The sequence below is a fragment of the Felis catus genome, chromosome A1 (assembly GCF_018350175.1).
Source record: "Felis catus isolate Fca126 chromosome A1, F.catus_Fca126_mat1.0, whole genome shotgun sequence".
Classification (NCBI taxonomy): Eukaryota; Metazoa; Chordata; class Mammalia; order Carnivora; family Felidae; genus Felis; species Felis catus.
In genome coordinates, this window is record NC_058368.1 from 44,691,290 (window position 1) to 44,712,244 (window position 20,955).

A 20,955-nucleotide genomic window follows, 5' to 3' on the forward strand; every position below is an offset into this window, starting at 1 on the left:
AGCTTTTAGATTTCTAGGAAATGAATTATACCATCTATAGTTGAATTTTCATAAATTATTTGAATTAGGCAATCAAGCATGACAATAATGCTGGTCAAAAATAAATAATTTCATTTTTCCTGTAAAGAAAACGAATATCTACCAGGCCTCATGAGATTTTCAAAACAGATGTACCTTGACTTCAGAAATTTTCATGACAGGAATGGAAAATAAATTAATTTTAATAAAATTAATTTTTAAAAACTTCAGAACAACTGTAAAAATGTTCCTATAAACATCCTTGCTCAGATATTTTCATACATATGCATATCTAATGGGTATTTAGGAATAGAATTTGTGGGTCAAAGAGGAGGTATATTTTGAAATGTGGTAGATACTGCCAATTGGTATTATAGAGTCTGGGCAATTTACAGTCCCACCATGAGTGTCATGAGACTTTCAGTTGCTCTCCATCTTCTCCAGCATGTGGTATTAGCTAATTTCACTTTAGCCTGTCTAGTAGGTCCTGGTATGACATTGTGACTTTAATTTGCATTTTCCTGATGACTCCAAGCGTTTTTCCCAATAGTCATTTTTTCAAGAGCTCTTCTCCCAATCTTCTGCCAACTTTTTCTAATGTTTTTAAGTTCTTTGAAAAATCATTTCTAGAATTTAATTTTTGGAAACAAAGCCTTTGTTGGTTAAATGCGTTGCAAATATTTTTCCCACTCTCTGGGGTAAATTTTTAGTCTTCATGCTATCTTTTGAGGAAGGACCTTTTAAATTTTTTTTTCTTTTTGAGTAATCTCTACATGCAACATGAACCTCAAACTCATGACCTCAAGATCAAGAGTCGCATGTTCTGTTAACTGAGACAGCCAGGCGCCCTGATGAAAGGTATTTTAACAGGAATATTTGTCTTTATGAATGACTCTTTCCAGATTCAGTTTAAGTAATCTTTCACTTCCCTAAAACTGTAAAGATTACCCCCTCTGTTATATTATAAAAGCTTTGTTTCTTATTTACATTTAAAATGCATCCTGAATTGATTTTTGGTATGAGATGAGATGGAGCTAAAACTGATTTTTTTTCCACATGAGATGTGCTCTTTTGCCTTTGCCGTAAGTCAAGATTCCTCATATGTGTGATTCTATTTCTGAACACAAATCTGTTTCACTTGTCTACTCATTTGTACTAGGCCATTACCACAATATCTTAAAGTAACTTTATTAGTTGTAACATGTAGTACTTCAAAATTTTCTTGAGATTTGGGGTCCTTTTCATTTTTATTTAAATTATAGGATTAACTTTTCAACATTACATCCACAATCACACTCGACAAACATTTACAATTTTTAAAATTTTTTTAAATGTTTATTTTTGAGAGAGAGAGAGAGAGAGAGAGAGAGAGAGAGAGTGCACGCCCGCACAAGTCGGGGAGGGGCAGAGACAGAGAGGGAGACACAGAATCCAAAACAGGTTCCAGGCTCTGAGCTGTCAGCACAGAGCCCAATGGGCGGCTGGAACCTGGGAACAGTAAGATCATAACCTGAGTCGGAGTAGGATGCTCAACTGACTGAGCCACCCAGTTGCCCCAACAGTTACAATTTAAATAAGGATTGCAATGAATCCATAAAACATTTTAGAGGACAATTCTTCTGTTCCATGAATGTGACATTTCCCTCCATTTATTTAAGATTTTTTGAAACTTTTCTCAATATTTTATTTTCCGTTTAGAGGTACTGCATATCTATTGTAAGATTCATTGCTAGGCATTTTTTAAACTTTTTAATGGCAATTAAAAAGTTTATTTATTTATTTATTTATTTATTTTTTATTTTATTTATTTATTTAATTTATTTATTTATAAATAATTTATTTATTTATTTATTTAAAGATTTATTTATTTATTTATTTATTTATTATTTTATTTATTTATTTATTTAAAGATTTATTATTTTTTTAATTTAAAGATTTATTTATTTATTTATTTATTTATTTATTTATTTAAAGATTTTATTTTTAAGTAATTTCTACACTCAACATGAAGTTCGAACTTACAACCCTAAGATTAAGAGTCACATGCTCTACTGACAGCCAGCCAGGTACACCTAATGGCAACTTTTTATACATTAATTTTGTTATAGTTTGCAGGTAGAAATGTAATTAATTTAATATATTGACTGAGTATATAGCAAACTTATTAACCCACTTTTTAAATCAAATAATTTCTAATTAGACTGTGGTTAGATTATCATTAGATATTTATCATGTAACCTTGAATAATGGCAGTTTTATTCATTCCTTTCTAATGATTAATTTTCTTTCCATTATTGCTTTATTACTGGATACTCTAATAAAATGTTGAAAAAAGTGGTATTAACATTCATTTTTTCCCTAATGAAAATCACAAAACAACATATTTCAATATTTGACTACTTTTTATTAATTTCTCTTCCAAGTTTGGTGAGAGTTTTTATTGTGGTAGGTATTGAATTTTATCATTTTTGCGTTTATTTATGACTTATTGATTTACATTGATTAGTTGTTCAATGCTAAACCAAACTTGTATTTCTGGAATAAATGCAAATTGGTTGAGATATGTTATCATTTTTATTCACATTTAGGTTTGATTTGTTAACATTTCTTTTGGATGTTTGCATCTATGCTCATGAGTTTAACCATCTTTTTTTTATTTGTTTCTCTTGCTTTTTTATTTCCTACATAGTGTATAAAAGATTTTACTTTTCTATAAATTTGCTCATTTCAACTAAAATTTCAAATAATGGCATAAATATTCAAATAGTCTCTTTTTAGAGTCTCATAGTAGTGACTCATTCATTTCTTTTATTTTCAAATTTTACTTATTCATTTTGAGGTGGGGGGAAAGGTGCAGAGAGAAAGGGAGAGAGAATCCCAAGGGGGCTCCATGGAGCCCAATACGGGGCTTGATTTCATGAACTTGAGATCATGAGCTGAGCCAAAACCATGACCTAGGGACCCAGAGGTCCCTACTCATTTCTGATATAGGTAATTTTTTTCTCCTTTTCCTTCACAATCTAGCAACTAGCTTTTAAATTTTATTGCAAATATTTTAAGAGAAATAACCTAGGTTTCTTTTTAATCCTCTCAATTTCATGTTTGCTTTATATTTTGTTAATATATTTCAATCACTATTTCACTTCTGTTTTGGTAGTTGTTTTAGTCCAATTTTTATAACTTGAGATTGAAGGTTAAATCTTTGCTTTTCAGCTCTTTTAACTTGCTAAGTACATGCACTTAAGTCAATAAATTTCTTTTCAAGAATTTCTTTGGAAATTCTAGAACTTAGTACCCCATGTTACATGTCACAGGAGTAGATTTGTCTCTTGGCAATTTATGATGCATGTGGTATTCTCTTTATGTGAACTTTTTCAGTAATTCAAATAGTCTTGCCTAAATTGCATGGTTCCTTAAATGATTTTATTGTGTGGTATAAACAGAGTTTAATGATGTACATTTCTAATAAGATTTTGAGGAGAGCTTGGGAAAATTGGGAGGCCCCTCTTTTTTTTTTTTTAAGTTTATTTAGTTTTGAGAGAGACAGAGAGAATGTGAGCAAGGGTGGGGCAGAGAGAGGGAGAATGTTAAGCAGGCCCTGCACTGTCAGCCCAGAGCTGGGCATGGGTTTTGAACTCACAATCGTGAGATCATGACCTGAGTCGAAATCAAGAATCGGATGCTCAACTGACTAAGCTACCCAGGTGCCCCAAGACCTCTTTTAATGATAGTGTGAATTTGTATTTTTTATAGAAATACCAAGTCTAGCGTGAAGCATTTGGAAAAATCTGTAGTGAAAGGAATATAATTTTTAAAAAGGAATTTCTTTAGCTACATCCCACAACATTTGATATATATTTTCATTATCATTAAGTTCAAATTATTTTCCAGTTTGAGTCACATATCATTTCAAAGTATCTCCTAACTTCAAACAGTTGAACATGGGGCACCTGGCTGGCTTGGTCTATAGAGTATGCAACTCTTGATCTTGGGGTGGTGGGTTCAAGCCCCTCAGTAAGCACTGAACTTACTCAAAAACAAAAACAAAAAAACAAACAGCTGATTAATTCCCTAGTTTAATTTAGTTTAATTCCCTGTTGATCAGAGAACATGCCCTATGAGATTTCAAACTTTTGAAATTTGTTGAGGTTTACTTTATGACCCAGAACACAGTAAATTTTGATAACTATTTCATGTGTAACTAAAAATATGACCTATAAAGGTAATCACGATAGCACCAAAATTATTTAGATTTTTTTCAAAATGTTGTATGTAATAAACTAGAATATGGAGGGAAAACTATTTCTACTTCAAAACTTATCTACCCTGAAACAATTTAATTCTAGGAATTCTCATATAAAATAGTTGGTTTAATACAACATACATATAAGGAAATCAATCATTTTCCTAATAACTTGCTGCCTGCACTCAGGTTTTACACCACCACAGATTTTCATGCCTTGTCTACTTCCATGGGCCTAGACACAGAGGCCCTAGAAATTAATTCTTTATTGTGATTTATAAACCCTTGTGGCTCTTGGTGCTCCTGTTTCTACCTACCAAGGAGCCCACAACGGCAGTGCCTCCAGACAAAGGCTGGTGACTACAGTCCACATCTACAGGACTGGCTCCCCTAAAGGCAGAGAAAGGAGTCAGACTACATGACCTCAGTAACTTCCCCCAAAGAAATGAATAGAAAGACATGAGAATTTTATGTTATTTGCCAAGTGACTTACTAAACAAAGAGTTAACTGGTAACAAGTAAAGCTATAAAATGAGGGTAAAATATATTATATATTATTATATATTATATATTATGTATTATATATACATATATATGACTTCATATAATTACATATAAAAATGTGATTTCAATATGGGAAATTACTTTTAACATACAAGCATATTTGTGCTGGTTGTCACTTTGCTGGTGCCTAAAGAACCATACTCTTAGTGTCATACATTTGAGTATTCCACTCCTTCCTTGCTGTGACCAGCATTGGCCAGTGTGACTTTAATAGGTGTGATGCATGTAGAGGCCTGATGATTCATTGTATTGGATGTCTGCCCTCTCTGAGCCCGTTCTCTTGGATTCCCGTGTCTTGGAACCCCCGCTACCATATGGTAGAATATCCAGCTAAAGGAGAACCACAGTGCTCTGGCTAAAGCATCAACTGAGATACCAGGTGAGAGGCAGCCCTAACTTCCAGCTCGGCCAGAGAATGATTGCAAATATTAAAGCCTTGTTGAGCCCCACACGATTGTAGCATCAGCCAATATCATGCAGAGTAGAAGAGTAGCCCAACTGAACCCAGTCAACACATAATCATGAAAGATTTTAATCATAAAAGAAACAATTATAAAAGTATTTTAAGTCACTAAGATTGTAGAATTATTTGCTAGAAATAACTAAAACAATAGCAAACAATTTCATGAAGAAGTATATATCTACCTTAAAAATATAAAGTATCTTCATTTAAATAAAATATTAAAAATATTTGTAAATTTGTATTAACCATATGACATACATATAGTTAGTAACATCTATACCTAATATTTATAAAAATAAACAAAATAACTATTTTGAGTATTGGTCTAAACCAGTGTCAAAAAAAACCAACCATAATGTTGGTAGAATTTAAGATCAGAAGCCACAGTCCATCAGACAATGTACATTAATCCATCCATTGATTTATTCAGACAGGATATTTAAGCATTCATTATATGCTCTACTCCTGACATATAGAACCTAAATGTACAATTGGAGAAAGGAACAAAGAAATAGACTGGCTTTTTTCTTTAATTTAACCTTTGCTAGTAAATATGTCTCAATATATTGAAAAAGAATCAAATATAGACATCAATTTACATAAATGAATTTTAATGAGTTACTGACAAAATTGCTTTCTTTTATGATTTTTTCCTCATGATTTTCTATCACAACAACAAACACTACTTCTAAATTAAAAAAATGAAAACTTCATGGGGCGCTTGGGTAGCTGAGTCAGTTAAGCATCTGACCCTTGGTTTTTGCTCAGGTCATGATCTCACAGTTCATGGGATTGAGCCTGGTGTCAGTCTCTGTGCTGACAGTGCAGAGCCTGGTTGGGATTCTCTTTATCCTTGACGCTGCCCTTCCCCCACATGTTCTTTCTCTTTCTCTCTCTCTCTCTCCCCCCCCCAAGATAAACTAACTAACTAACTAACTAACTAAATAAATAAATAAATAAAAACATCAGAGTGTTTTAAATATCAGGCTGCAACTATCCAAGACAGGATTTCTTAGTTCAAATCCAGTCTCAATTTACAAATTATTCTCTGATAAGTATAAATTCCTCAACACAGGATCTTCCACACATTCTCTAAGGACACATTCCCTGTTTTTATTTCATTGCAACAGTCTAACTTAGGGTCACATGTGACATAAGATGGTTTTGAGTTGAGTATCCATTTCAACAACAAGACAGAGGGAGAAAAGTCAGCACAATGTTAGGGAAAAAATGATTCCCAATATTGTTTGCGTGTTTCCAACTCTCATATTGATTATGTGCTTAATCTTTAAGATAGGCGTTTAAAAAGTAGTTATTGATATTCTCCCAATCATCCTTGTTACTTCTCTTAAATATATAATGGGAACAGAAACATTGGGAAAGAAGATGGGGTAACTAGATTTCTTCTCCCCTTTTCAACATTCCCTGTGTATTTATAAAAAAAATGTTTAAAAAAGTTAATTTTATTTAAATTTAATTTAACTGCCTATGAAGGCACATGAAAAATCCTATCTTGACCTAGATCATATTTATTACACCCTCTTTTTAAGCTTGAGGAGAAGAGAAGTGAATTGATGACAGAACAAGGGGAAGCAAGGATAAGCCACACAGCTCTTTGACTCCTTAGATGTAGTTTCCTCAGAGGGGCTTCAAAAATTATTTAAATTATTGTCAATCAATAGAACATGGAGCATACTCAGGAGATCTGAATGTTGGTTAAAATTCACTTTTAAAAATAAATACCTTGGGGCACCTAGGTAGCTCAGTTAGTTAAGTGAAAGACTCTTGATTTCAGTTCAGGTCATGATCTCATGGTCATTAGATTGAGCCCCACATCAGGCTCTGGGCTGGGCCTGGAGCCTGCTTGGGATTCTCTCTCTACCTTTCCCTCTGCCCCTTTCCCACTTGAGCTGGGTGGAGTTCACTTGCACTAGTTATCTCAAAATGAATGAATGAATGAATGAATACATGCATACATACATACATACATACATACCTTTTAACAGTTCAGAACTAAGGAGCAATTGATTATATAATCACTTAATCTACTAATATAACAGAAAAGTCTTATTAGCAGTGTAAGTCCAGGTTGTGTATTAAATAGCTTCTCTCAACATGAAAATGGATTTGGTAGCTTGACACCAGGGTTGATATCCTTCCATCTGTTTGGACATGAGGTTTCATCTATTCATGGACACCTACCTTTCCCCATAATTGTTCTTTTCCTTCCTTTAAAGCATGTAGATGGAGTATCATGATGCTAGCGTTCCAGGTAGTACATCCAAGGACAACAGATTATTTTGTTATTCCCTGTCCTTAGCTGACCAATTCAAAGATAACACTCGCCTCATAAGCCATTGATCTAATCACATATCACATATCTACAAATATCTACTCACATATCAAAATTAGTTTAGCTGTGCTGCTAGCTAATAGTTGTTACATCCACTTGTAAAGCAGGGCCCCCACGTATCTAGGCTATCAGAATTTACATCTTTTGCATATATGTCTACAAGAAATTTGAACATAATTTTTTATCAAAGAAATAGCAAAGATTATGTGTGCACAATAATAGAAAAACAACATTAACAGCACACTGGTTAGTCTTTTTATGCTACACTCATTTGGCTAATGTTAACAGTAAGATCTTAGGAAGAAGAAGAAAATCTCTTGCTAAGTAGTTCAAAACCCCAATCAAACATTTTAACTTTAAACAGTTCAGGTAGAAATTGAGAAAATTTAGAATCTTACATATGTCAAAGTATGAGTTAGTATATTAATATGCTAGATGGCCTAGGATAAGTGCTTATGATTCAAATAAAAAGTCTCTCCTTGATCATCTGTTTTCATTGTTTAGAACTGCTACAATTCTTGGATTATGTCCAAACCAAAAAGTTGAAATAAGAAGAGAAATGAAAGAATACAAAATTCTATTCTTACCTTATATATTATTGGGTATAACATTAAAAATGTGAAATTAATAATGTATTTATCCCTATATGTCTGACAGCAAATCTTAACTTTCATTATTTCATTCTTTATCAAAGATCTAAAGATGATAAAAATATTGAGCCATATCTGGACAGAAATAAATTAGGTATTCTTATTTTAGGTGACTTTTTCTTTTCTTTTTTAAAAATTTTTTTTTACATTTATTTATTTTTGAGAGACAGAGAAAGACAGAGCACAAGCGGGGGAGGGGCAGAGAGAGAATGAGACACAGAATCCGAAGCAGGCTCCAGGGCTCTGAGCTGTCAGTGCAGAGCCCGATGTGGAGCTTGAACTCACAGACCACGAGATCATGACCTGAGCTGAAGTCGGACGCTCAACCGACTGAGCCACCCAGGCCCCCTTAGGTGACTTTTTCTGATATGACTAGACTAGAATTTGGTAAATTTTGAACAGACGTTTTATATTTATTGTAAGTGATGTATAAAAATTTATTAGATGCTTATTTGTTAATAGTGTTTGGATTAGATATAGATATAACTTTCAATAAATATATGAAAAGTTGCTTAATATTTTAGTCCCTATCAAAAATTTTGTCAATATAACAAATGCCTAAAATATATGGATGTAAATCATTGATACTCAGTCTATAATGGTGGAAATGGGCATTCATATGTAAATAGAAAAATAAACAAAAATTTATGTCTTTCCATCAGTCCACCCACACATCCATGCATCTTTCCATTCTTCCATCCATACATCCGTGCATCCCTATCTTTCTATTAATCTATATACCTTCCTATTTACAGTATATCTCCAGATGTTTTCCTTTGTGAGAAATTTGAGGCCTGTTTTTCTTAGCATCTACCTGATTCACTATAGGCTTGGTGAGGAATCACTTTGTACCAAGAATTGTACCAAGGGGAGGATTATAGGGGTGAACAGGCTAATCTTGATCATCACCAGCACATGGATCTAGCTATGTTAAAAAATTGATTTAAAATTCTTTTTAGAGTGGGAGAGAGCCAAAGCATAAGAGACTGTTAAAAACTGAGAACAAACTGAGGGTTGATGGGGGGTGGGAGGGAGGTGAGGGTGGGTGATGGGTATTGAGGAGGGCACCTTTTGGGATGAGCACTGGGTGTTGTATGGAAACCAATTTGTCAATAAATGTCATATAAAAAATAAAATAAAATTCTTTTTCATCATATTATCGATAGTGGGTACACAAGAAAACTCCCTTGTGCTTTCAGGTCAAATTTGAATTATGAAAAAATCTCTCTGGCTACTACTATATGGAGAAAAAATTGGAAGAAGGCAGAGTGAACATTACAAAGGCAGATTTAAGAGGCTCTTATCTTGATCTCTCTCTCTTGCAGGCCTTATGGCTGGGATGCAGATTTGAGGGTGAAGGTGGCCCCGATCTATTAGCCAGCAGAACCAATGTCTTTGAGCATATTTTTTGATTCATTTCCTGGTTTCCTGTTTTATTTGTGATCTTGAAGTTCTAATTACTTATTTGTCTCTTTTTTCAAGTAAGTTTCAAGCTCTATTTAGTCCAGTGAAAATACATGCAAAACAATATTTGTTGAATAAAAAAATAGATTCATGTGCTTTGTCTTATGGATTGCACCTTCTGGGCAATTCTGCTAGAACTCACTACATCTTTTGGACATCAATTTTGTCCACTAGGATGCTCTTACCAGAGTGAGAGTTGGCTGTGAAATTGGTTTTCACTGTTCCATGAACTATTCTAAACTGTCTGTTCTTGTTGAGTCCTTGCCTTCTTTCTTGCTCTGATTTGAGATGCCATTGTTCTTTGTGTTTAAGACAGCCTGACTCTTTGCAACTTTTGATGTCTTATATAACTACTTTAACACCACTATTATGTAATACCTTTATGTTTCCATAAGAAATCCTTGTCATATAGTAAAATTTGTTCTATCCGTCAATCTATAATACATAACATTGTACACTACTACTTGTTATTCCTAATGGTTTGTTTTCCTAAAATTATATACTAAAAAACAGTCTTTACATTATATGTGTAAAATAATCCTACAGAGTAATATTATGTATCTTGATTTATTGATGATTTACATGTGAAATCATCACTATAGAATATATGTGATAGAAATTACAAAAATGCTATTAATCTGACACATAATATGAGCTGGGATAAGAATCATGATAATGCTGTGTGCTTCTGCATTACTTAAACTGCTCATACCCATTGTACTCCTCTAACTTAAAATAGCTACACTTATTTAAGTTTAATTTTGCATCATAAATATATTTGTAGACTGGATTATTTATGCCTCTATTCACAACATTTCAATACATTACACAGTGAAGTTAGAAGAGAATAATGAAATATCATTTCATTAGTAACATTTATGTAAGATATATAGTAAAAATAGGAGCCACATCATGTTAATCTTTTTTTTTTTTCTTTTTGCTATTTTTCCCAAGAATTTAGCAGAGAAAAATGTGAATGAGCTGTCAGTCTATTAGGAGTATGTTTTAAATAAATGACTATGTTTGTGTATATAAAGGTGTACATTTATTTATTTGTCCTTTCACCACTGTCCTCACTGTAACACCTGTTGTTCCTAATTTCATTGGAGATTGGAGAATGGTGAAGTGAAACTGAGTTGAGCTTATTGCTTTCCTCTATGTGTAGATAGCCATAAATCTACAGTCCATTTCACACACTAGAAATGTCATTAAACATGTTTCTACATTTTATTCAAGAAGTGGCTTAAGTTTGAGCACAGTCAGTTTACTAAAAACTATCTCTTGCAATGGCCTTATTCTCAACAAAAATCATCACATATCTTTAGACAAATACATCATAAAAAGAGAGCATCTTTCTGCCACTGACTATACCACCTGCAAGCATGAGTATAATGGATGTGATTTCTAAATACCAAGAGGACAATTGTTATTGCCATCAGTGCAATCTACCAATTATCTCTTGTTCTTCTACCAGGTGGAAGTTCTTCCACCCTCATTAATTTTTCTGTGGCCATGTGACTGGTTTGTCAAAGTATGGAGAAAAGAGAATTATATTACTGGCATGTGGACTCTAAGAGCCAGTGAACAGTGTACATGTTTCCCTTCTAACACTAGCAGTGCTTATACTTAGCTTATCTGCTATTCTGAGTAGCAGAGCAATGATATCATGGATCTGTCAGGGACATGCAGCACTAGTAAGAAAAAAAATACAGTATTAAGTCACTGAGAGTTTCAAAGTTATTCATTACAGAATTACTTGTCCTATCTCAGTTGATATAACAGTTGACTTCAGTATTCCCAATTCTGATATATCAGCATGTATTCTTATATAATAAGAAATATCATCTTAGGTTTCACTAAGTCTCTATCACTGTACACAGTATAATAGTCCCAAGTGATATACAGCCCTTAAAGAGAACTTAGATATAAACAGGCCAGAAAGTGTTTGGATTGTTGGACCCAAGCCTGAAGACAGGGTTCCTTTCTAATCCAGACCTTTGTGCACTTGACCATTTTTAGGGAGAATTAAAAGAGAACCTATATTTCTACTCCAGAACTGTGTGCACTTGGCCATTTTTAGGAATAATTAAAAGAGGACCAGGATTACAGAAGATAGAGTTCTAATAAGTCTGTCTTCCATTAATAAAGGTATGACACAAAAGAAAGTCCATAATGCACCTTTGAGAGTTGGAAGGGAGTAGTAGAATGATATAGGATGAACAATTAAATACCTAACTTTTAAAAAAGAATTAACAAATATTCATAGATTTAGTAGATTACTTAAAACTGTTTTAAAGGATCTTTTAAAATATTACCTTAAATTATTGTGGAAAAAATTACAGGGCTTTAAATAAAAGTTGAAGAAAGAAAGGAAAGAAGTGAGGAAAGAGGAAAGGAGGGAGATAGGAAGGAAAAAAATAAAACAAGAAAGAATGAAAGTAAGTCCAAAAACAAACCCACAATTATATGGTCAAATAAACTTCAACAAAAGAAGCAAGAATATACATGGTGAAATGGAAAGTCTATTCAACAAATGGTGTTGAGAAAATTGGACATGCAAAAAAAAAAAAAATGAACTGGACCACCTTCTGACACCATACACAAAAATAAATTGAAAATAGTTTAAAGATCTAAATGTAAGACAGGAAACCATAAAAATCCTAGAAGAGATCACAGGCAGTAACCTCTTTGACACTGGCCCTAGCAACTAATTTCTAGTTTCTTCTGCGGCAAGGGAAACAAAAGCAAAAATAAAAGCAAAAACTGGGACTTCATCAAACAAAACAAAACAAAGCAAACAACAACAACAACAGCATCCTCACAGTGAAGGAAACAATCAACAAAACTAAAAGGCAACCTATGGAAAGGGAGAAGATATTTGCAAATGACATATCTGATAAAGGATTAGTATCCAAAATATCTACAGAACTTATAAAACTCAACACTAAAAAAAATCCAATTAAAAATGGGCAGAGGACATGACACTTTTTCAAAGAAGACCTACAGATGGCCAATAGACATGAAAATATGCTCAATATCACTCATCCTCAGGGAAATGCAAATCAAAACCACAATGAGATATTACCTCACACCTGCCAGCCTGGCTAAAATCAAACACAAGAAACAAGTGTCAGTGAGGATGTGGAGAAAAATAGAACTACTGTATGATCCAGTAATCACACTAGTGGGTATTTACCCAAAGAATACAAAAATACTAAATCGGAAGGATATATGCATACCTATGTTACTGCAGCATTATTTACCACAGCCAAATTATGGAAGCAGCCCAGGTGTCCATCAATGGATGAAAGAATAAATAAGATATGGTACACATACACAATGGAATATTATTCATCCATAAAAAGAATGAAATGTTACCATTTGCAGCAACATGGATGGGGCTATAGAGTATAATGCCAAGCTAAATAAGCCAGTTAGAGAAGGACAAATGCCATATGATTTCACTCACGTGTGGAATTCAAGGAAAAAAAAAAGGAAAAATTAAAACAAGAATCAAACAAAACAAAACAAAGCAAAACAGACTCTTAACTATAGAGAACAAATAGATGGTTACCAGAGTGGAGGTGGGTGGGAGATGGGTGAAATAGGTGATGGGGATTAAAAGTACACTTATCTCAATGAGCACTCAGTAATATATAGAATCGTTGAGTTACTATATTGCACACCTGTAACTAATAGAACACTATAAGTTAACTATGCTGGAATTAAAAAAAAATAATGAAATTGTGTATACGTGTGTATGGGGGGAGGGTTGGATAAAGAGACAAACAGAAAGAGATTTAGAAAGTAGAATTTACCCTTCCTTAAATTATGCAGTTTTTACAATCACTTAAATTAGGCATCACTGTAATTCACATTATTTCTCTCACTGTAACTGTGACCTTAGATCTTACCTTTCTACATAATCTAGTAACCTGGAACAGTGATTTGAAGCAGGAGCGTCATGACCTCCTACTGCATAGAGAAAACCATCACACGTGGCCACTCCAACACCTCCTCTCCTCTTACACATTGGAGCACACATGTTCCACTTATTTGTATGAGGATCATAGTATTCCATTGAACTCAAACAGGAACTTCCATCACGACCTCCAACTGAATATAACCTAAAAACACAATCAAAAAAACAAGATTTAATCTTATGGTCTGAATGACAAAATATGAAAAAGGAGAAGATCTTTAAAAATATATTTTCTATCACCATATGAGTCCCAAATGTTTTTTTTTAATGTTTACTTATTTTTGCTCACATGCATGCAAGAGAGAGGCAGACAGAGGATCTGAAGCGGGCTCTGTGCTGACAGCAGAGAGCCCAATGTGGGACTCGAACAGTGAACCAGGAAATCATGACCTGAGCCAAAGTCAGACGTTTAACCAACTGAGCCACCCAGGCTCAGCCACCCTCAAATGTGTTTTAATAAGATTAGATGTTATGGAATTTTTGCTTTAGTCAGGGGACATTATAATTAATATAATGGGAAATAGAAACTGAAAAATACAGTATTAAGTTTAAGTAAATATGCAGGAAGACACTATTGTCTAGTATATAAAATCATTCAGGTCTTGGATTTGCAAATGCATGCTCTAATATTCTTTAGTAACTCTAGAAAATGATGTTTAAACTGATTTCATATCCTAGATACATATTTTTTAAAAAGCTGTTTTATGTTTCTCTTAATGTTGAGCATGATAAAATGTAACTGACTGCCCAAGTGTGCCCTTTATGGCTGTAGGCCTCTTTGCTTGATTACTCATGGTTGTCTGCTAGGTCTCAGTCTTCAGTGTGTTGAAATTAACCAACAGGAACATTTTAAAGGACAAGTGTTGGACAATTTAACTCGCAGAAACACCCAGAAGCGAAATATTCACTAAGAAGTTTTTCTCATTCTAAATACTTTATGAAATCTGAACTTCATTTATTTCTATGAACATCTAACTCAAAAGAAGTATGCTCTAATCATGAGATATTATTAAAATTTAAAATTAAAATTATTAAAATTTAAATATTTGTCATTTAAATTATTAAAATTTAGATATTATTTAAAATTTTGCAGAAATTTTACTTATTGAGTAAGTATCTCCATACAAGGCATCTTGCACAATCCCTGGTACAGAATTTATATATAAGAAAAGTATCCCCCATTTTTTCTATTGTTTTAAAGGAATTGTTGACTTCAAGCTACTCCTTTATTTATACACATTACACTGACAAATTATAGTATTGATTTAGCTGAACCCAGCATTGCTAATACAGTATTTATGTGGAAGAATGTATCACATATTTTCTTTTTCTGTAATTATTTAAAATACTAACCTACAAATACATAGTTAAATGTATATAGAAACTAATGATAATTAAGCATATTGCTTACATTACAGAATTCAAATATTGAGCTTGGGAGTATAGCCTTTTATTTGGAAATTAAATAGTCCTGCAAAGTCCACAAGTTACAACATCAATGACTTCTTTAATGTAATTATGTATACTTCAAACACTATTTATTCAGTCTCTTTCTTCTGTGTGAACCCTCCCTTAGTAAAATCCAGTAACACAGGGATTACACAAAAAAGAAATTTATGTAATGCCTTAATGAAAATGACATAATATTTGACAGTCCCTTTTGTAACATAAATGTTTGATGTATAGTAGCTATTATTTTATAAATTACCTACTGCAGCCTAGGCTATGTTATCATGGTTTCTTTCATTTGGTACATGTCACTCATAATGTTTTTCTATATAGATTTTATGGTATTATATAGTCCACAGGTGAACAATGAAATTACTATAATTTCAGTATAATATATTGATTAATACAAAGGCAAAATTACTTGATAAGAGTAAATGCACTGAATTTTTCCTCAAAAATGAACTTTGAAAAAGAAATGAGGAAACTGTCATTTGTGTAAAAGATAATAGTGTCATTCTGGACTGCTTTATGAATTCCTAGTTAAAACTAATGATGTATTTTAATACTTGAAAGATTTTGAAAATTATGTACTTTACAAATATATGCTATCAAACAACATCTCTAACCCACTTATTTTGAAACATAAATTTGCTAAGTGGCTAAGAATTAAATGGAAAAATAAGTAACAATAATAACTATTACTGTAAGTATTGTTAAAGTTATAAAAATAACCAACAGATAGAAACAGTATACTCTCAAGCAGTTAGAAAAAAGGCTATAATGTATACACATAACTACATGGACGATTATCTTCTCAGATCTGCCCTCACAAGCTATTTAGTCATAACTTAGGTTGATTCCCTGCTTTGTTTCACTCCAATGACAAATTAGATGCTGAGAATCTGAAGAGCAGAGAAGAATCTGATGCTAGAAGTAAATGCACTGACATGATAGGAAGTGGCAGCTGACAGTTTCACAGAGAGAAAGGAAACGTGACATTTTAACTTAGAAGTGAAAGAGGAGTAGAAATTTGTACGATGAAGAAATGGGGGGAAAGCACTACATGCAGGGAAAGCATTATGCATAAAGACAAGAGGCATGAAAGGTCACAGCAGGTGATAAATAAAGAGTGGCAGGTATGTCACATTGACGGAAGGGGTGGCTGGGAAGGAGGGGACGAAGAAGTGCAGCTGGTGAGAATAAAGGGCTTGTATGGTATGCTGCTGCACTGGGATTCCACTCGTATGCAATGAGAAAAGCACAGAGAAATAACATTCTTAGGCATCATCAGGTTCCTAGTTCAGTTTGCTGTGACTATTGACCGATGTATCCCTTGCATGTCAAAAATTGGCAGGAGATCAAAAATATCCCTGATGTGAGTAAACTTTTCTGAATTTTGCAGAGAATGGCAAGAATCTGAGTCTTCCCACACTACTTTCCCTAACTTAGGTGTTTATTCAGCACACCGATGAGTTTAACCTCAAGTCTAGCTACCAGGTCTCAGTGTTTAAAGACCTAATTTCCAGGTGCCCATCTGAGCAAGTGCCGCATATTTAAAATTGTAGTAAATAAAATATAGCAGTTTCAGGAAACAAATCCTGTATTTGGATATGGGTTAAAACGTGTTGAGACCCAGGCTGTTTCCCACTTGAAAGCATATCATCTGTAGAGTATGACCTTTTGTCAAGAACTGTGAGTAATCTGAAATTGTTTTACTACTTGAAATCTAACAAATTAGCCTATCTTAGCTTCATAGATGCTGGAAGAAGACACAAGACTCCTAGGTCAGAGGAAAAAAATGCTACTATTCACAGCACAATAAGCAACATGAGCTTCATGTTTACGTTGGGTCTTGTCCCCTGCCAAGTCGCAATGGGTAGATAAGAGACTCAAGTAAATACTGCACATGCAGCGGGGCTTGGCCTTTCTCACATCTGAGGAACATTAAGTTTAGGAAATGCTAATTCATTAAAGAAAGCTGCCAAACAAACCTGCCAAGCTTTGCTGTGAAAGGAGCCATTATCTTTATTATTCTGGCCAAGGAATGAATCTGCTCTCTGCTCCAAAGAAAGACAGTGGTTCTATCTTCCATAGCTGTTTGATTTACAAATATCCTTGCAAGACAGTGTGGAAAAACAATTGCCAGCACTTCTTACTTGGGAAATGTACAGTAATGCTAAAATCCCATTGTAGAGCTCTCTGCAAACTCTCTTGTGCTGATTGCCTGAGGTAGCCCCTGCTATCACAACCACAGTTCAAACATCAGGACAAAGAAAAAAGTAGGAGTGCACCCTCCCCCTTTAAGAATCTATCTTCTGTTTTGTTTCTTTAGATTCCACATGTTAATAAACAAACAAAAAGAGGAGTCAGACCTATAAATACAGAGAATAGAGGTGTTTGGGTGGCTCAGCCGGTGGAGCATTCGAATCTTAATTTTGGTTTAGATCATGATCCCAGGGTCTTGGGATTGAGCCCCTTGTCAAGTTTCATGATGAGCATGGTGCCTGCTTAAGATTTTATTTCTGGGGCACCTGTGTGGCTTAATAGGTTAAGCGTTTGACTTTCGCTCAGGTCGTGATCTCGCGGTGCATGGGTTGGAGCCCCATATTGGGCTCTGCTGGCAACGTGGAGCCTGGAGCCTTCTTCAGATTCTGTGTCTCCCTCTCTCTCTGCCCCTCCCCCACTTGCATTATGTCTCTGTCTCTCAAAAATAAATGTTAAAAGTTAAAAAATATATTTTTATATATTTTATATTTATATAAATATATATTTATATTTATTTATATATTATATATATATTTTATATATATATTGTTTCTCTCTCCCTCTGCCCCTCTCCCTCTCTCTCTCTCTCTCTCTAAAATAAAAAAAATAAATACATTTAAAAAGTAAATAACTACAGAGAACAAACTGAAGGTTGTTAGAGGGAAAGGGGTGGGAGTGGGCAAAACTGGTGAAGGCAAAGGGGAGACACAGGCTTCCAGTCATGGAACAAGTCATGGGAATAAAAGGCACAAAATAGAGAATATAGTCAATGATATTATAATAGTGCTGTAAGGAAGGTGACAGATGGTAGTTATAACATAACTATGTGAGCATAACATGAGATATAGAGAAGTTAAATCATTATCTTATATGCCAGAAACTACCGTAACAATGTACATCAAAAGTACTCAAAATAAATAAAATTTAATAATCCATCTTTTATTTTATTTTTTGCTTATTTATTTTATTTTATGTAATTTATTGTCACGTTAGCTAACATACAGTGTATACAGTGTGCTCTTGGCTTTGGGAGTAGATAACAGTGATTCATCACTTATGCTAGAAAGTCTTTCCTGATCTCATGTTGTCTTTTTCCAAGAAAATTAACATTGTATAAACTGTATCCTGGGTAAAATTATTTAATTAACTTTATACATTGCTAATAGTTCATACTTTACAATATAGAGTATATTATTATAATTTTTAATAGTCATACTTTATCCATAGTGCATACTTTGGGATGACTGTAACCAAACCCGAGTTCATCTGCCTGATGAGTAGCAAAGACCATCACTGAAACATGGAGTGTGCAACAAAGGGAGGGTATATTCCAGAGGCAACCAAATGAGACAGAAGGGCAAGCCTCAAAACTGCCCTTCTGAAAGAGTAGAGTAGGGGAAATCTAAAGTCAAATGGAAAATAGCTGGTGAAACTTTGCCACTGAGGGGCACCTGGGTGGCTCAGTCAGGTAAGTGTACGACTTTTGATTTTGACTCAGGTCATGATCTCATGGTTTGTGGGATCAAGCCAAGTGTCAATCTTTGTGCTGACAATGTGGAGCCTGCTTGGGATTCTCTCCCTCTCTACCCTCTGCCTACAAAATAAATAAATAAACTTGGGGGAAAAAATGAAAAAAATTGCAGCTGAGAGTAGCCCTGTTAACTTTTTGGTTACTAGTTTCCATCCCCACTGTCTTTTGATCATTGCTCATTCTTGAGGGAATTGGGATGATGACCTCTCTATTTACTTTTGGCTGGAATGGGGGAAGATTGGGATTAGAGGAATGGAGCATTTAGTTCCAGGTTGAAACCCAACATTTTGCATTACCAAAGTTTTTGTACTTTGGTTATCACTCTGTTTTATCTAGGACCTTAGGGGAGATTTGTTGTAAACAAGTAGCTTGTTGTACTTATTGACTGATATCTTCAAACCAGTTCTCCTAAATAGCAGTTTTAGGTCCATCAGAGACTTGCTAGACCAAGCAGGCTATTTCAAAGTTCTCCTTACTGACTGTGTGTAGGGAACCTGTGGATTCTTGTCATGCATGTATGATGAATCATGGCTTAATTCCCTTAAGTTTCACTGAAGAATGGGTGGTAAAAAGCACTTCATAAGATCCTGTCCAACAAGGTTGGAGCTGTTACTCTAGGTGCTCGGTTTTCTACGTCTTTAATAACAGCAAGTCTCCAGAATTTGGGAGGTGTAGGGTATAACGGTGGGGTACATCAACCTGCTGTGTTGAATGTACCTGATAATATCCAATTTCCTAATGTAAGCCTCATCAGGGACTTCTAAATCATGGAAGAATGTAGGAAGAGTCTTCACATTTCACAGGGGCTTAATCCCTGCCTACTTCTAGGGGCCACTCTTACCTAAGGGTTTTTTCCCCCCATGTTAAGTTGGTTTCTTGGCATATCTTTGCCAAAGTTCTTTTTTTTTTTTTTTTTAGTTGGGTGGAGTCCAGGAAATGTGTAATTTCCATTCAATGACCAAGGCATTGAACACTGCTTATGTGACTTTTGCCACAAATGCAGGTCCATTGTTGCTCCAAATTGTTAGTGGCAATCCAAACCTAAGAATGATTTTGCTTGCAACTGTTTTGACAACTTCTGAGGCCTTTTCTGAAGGTCATGGAAAGGCTACAATCCAGCTTGTAAAAGGGTCTACAAATACTAGTAAATATTGAAAATTACCTATTGTTTCTGGCATCATGGTAAAGTCTACTTACCAGTCTTCTCCAGGTCCAGTGCCTCTAAGTTGTATACCTTTTAATGTTTATTTTTGAGACAGAGAGAGACAGAGCATGAACAGGGGTGGAACAGAGAGAGAGGGCAACACAGAATCCAAAGCAGGCTCCAGGCTCTGAGCTGTCAGCACAGAGCCTGACTTGGGGCTCAAACCCACAGACCGTGAGATCATAACCTGAGCCGAAGTTGGACACTTAACCGACTGAGCCACCCAGGCACCTCGAAGTTGTACACCTTTTAGAATGGGAAGAGCCCAGCCTTAGGATTGTTTTTATTACAGTGTCACATTTTTCCATATTTCTCTGAAGACTGGGACCGAAGAGCCCAGCCTTAGGATTGTTTTTATTACAGTGTCACATTTTTCCATAGTTCTCTGAAGACTGGGACCAACAATACACTTCCGGATCCACTGAAGAGTGGTATTTCGCCTTTATTGGATGCCTTGGGGAATATGGTTAATCATTTCTTCCATACAGTGTTCTGGGATAAGGATTCAATATATTTCCATCTGTTTTTAATGCCAGCATGGTGTCCAAATCCCCATTCCTTAGCTCTTTTGAGGTCTCCAAGGAATATTGGGGTTTTTATTTAGTTACGTCTATGTCTAGTAATAAAGCCATTATAGAGTCTTTGGGGTTTTTGTATGGACTGCCAACCTGGCATCTTAATCTTCCCAACTGTGCCCTTGGGTTCTTGTACAGTATAATTTCTGGTGCCCTCAACAGTGGACAATAACTGATGGGTTACCACTGCATCC

At 34.6% G+C, this 20,955-nt stretch overlaps 1 protein-coding gene across 3 annotated transcripts in view; it reads right to left on the bottom strand.

Moving 5' to 3' along the window:
• KLHL1 (kelch like family member 1) overlaps positions 1 to 20,955 on the bottom strand; it is a 355,898-nt gene that overhangs the window by 11,540 nt on the left and 323,403 nt on the right. For all 3 annotated transcript variants that reach the window (XM_019827858.3, XM_011288605.4, XM_045054161.1), the window contains exon 9: positions 13,670 to 13,882. In XM_019827858.3, the coding sequence (XP_019683417.1) occupies positions 13,670 to 13,882 (213 nt within the window). The remainder of the gene's footprint in view (positions 1 to 13,669; positions 13,883 to 20,955) is intronic.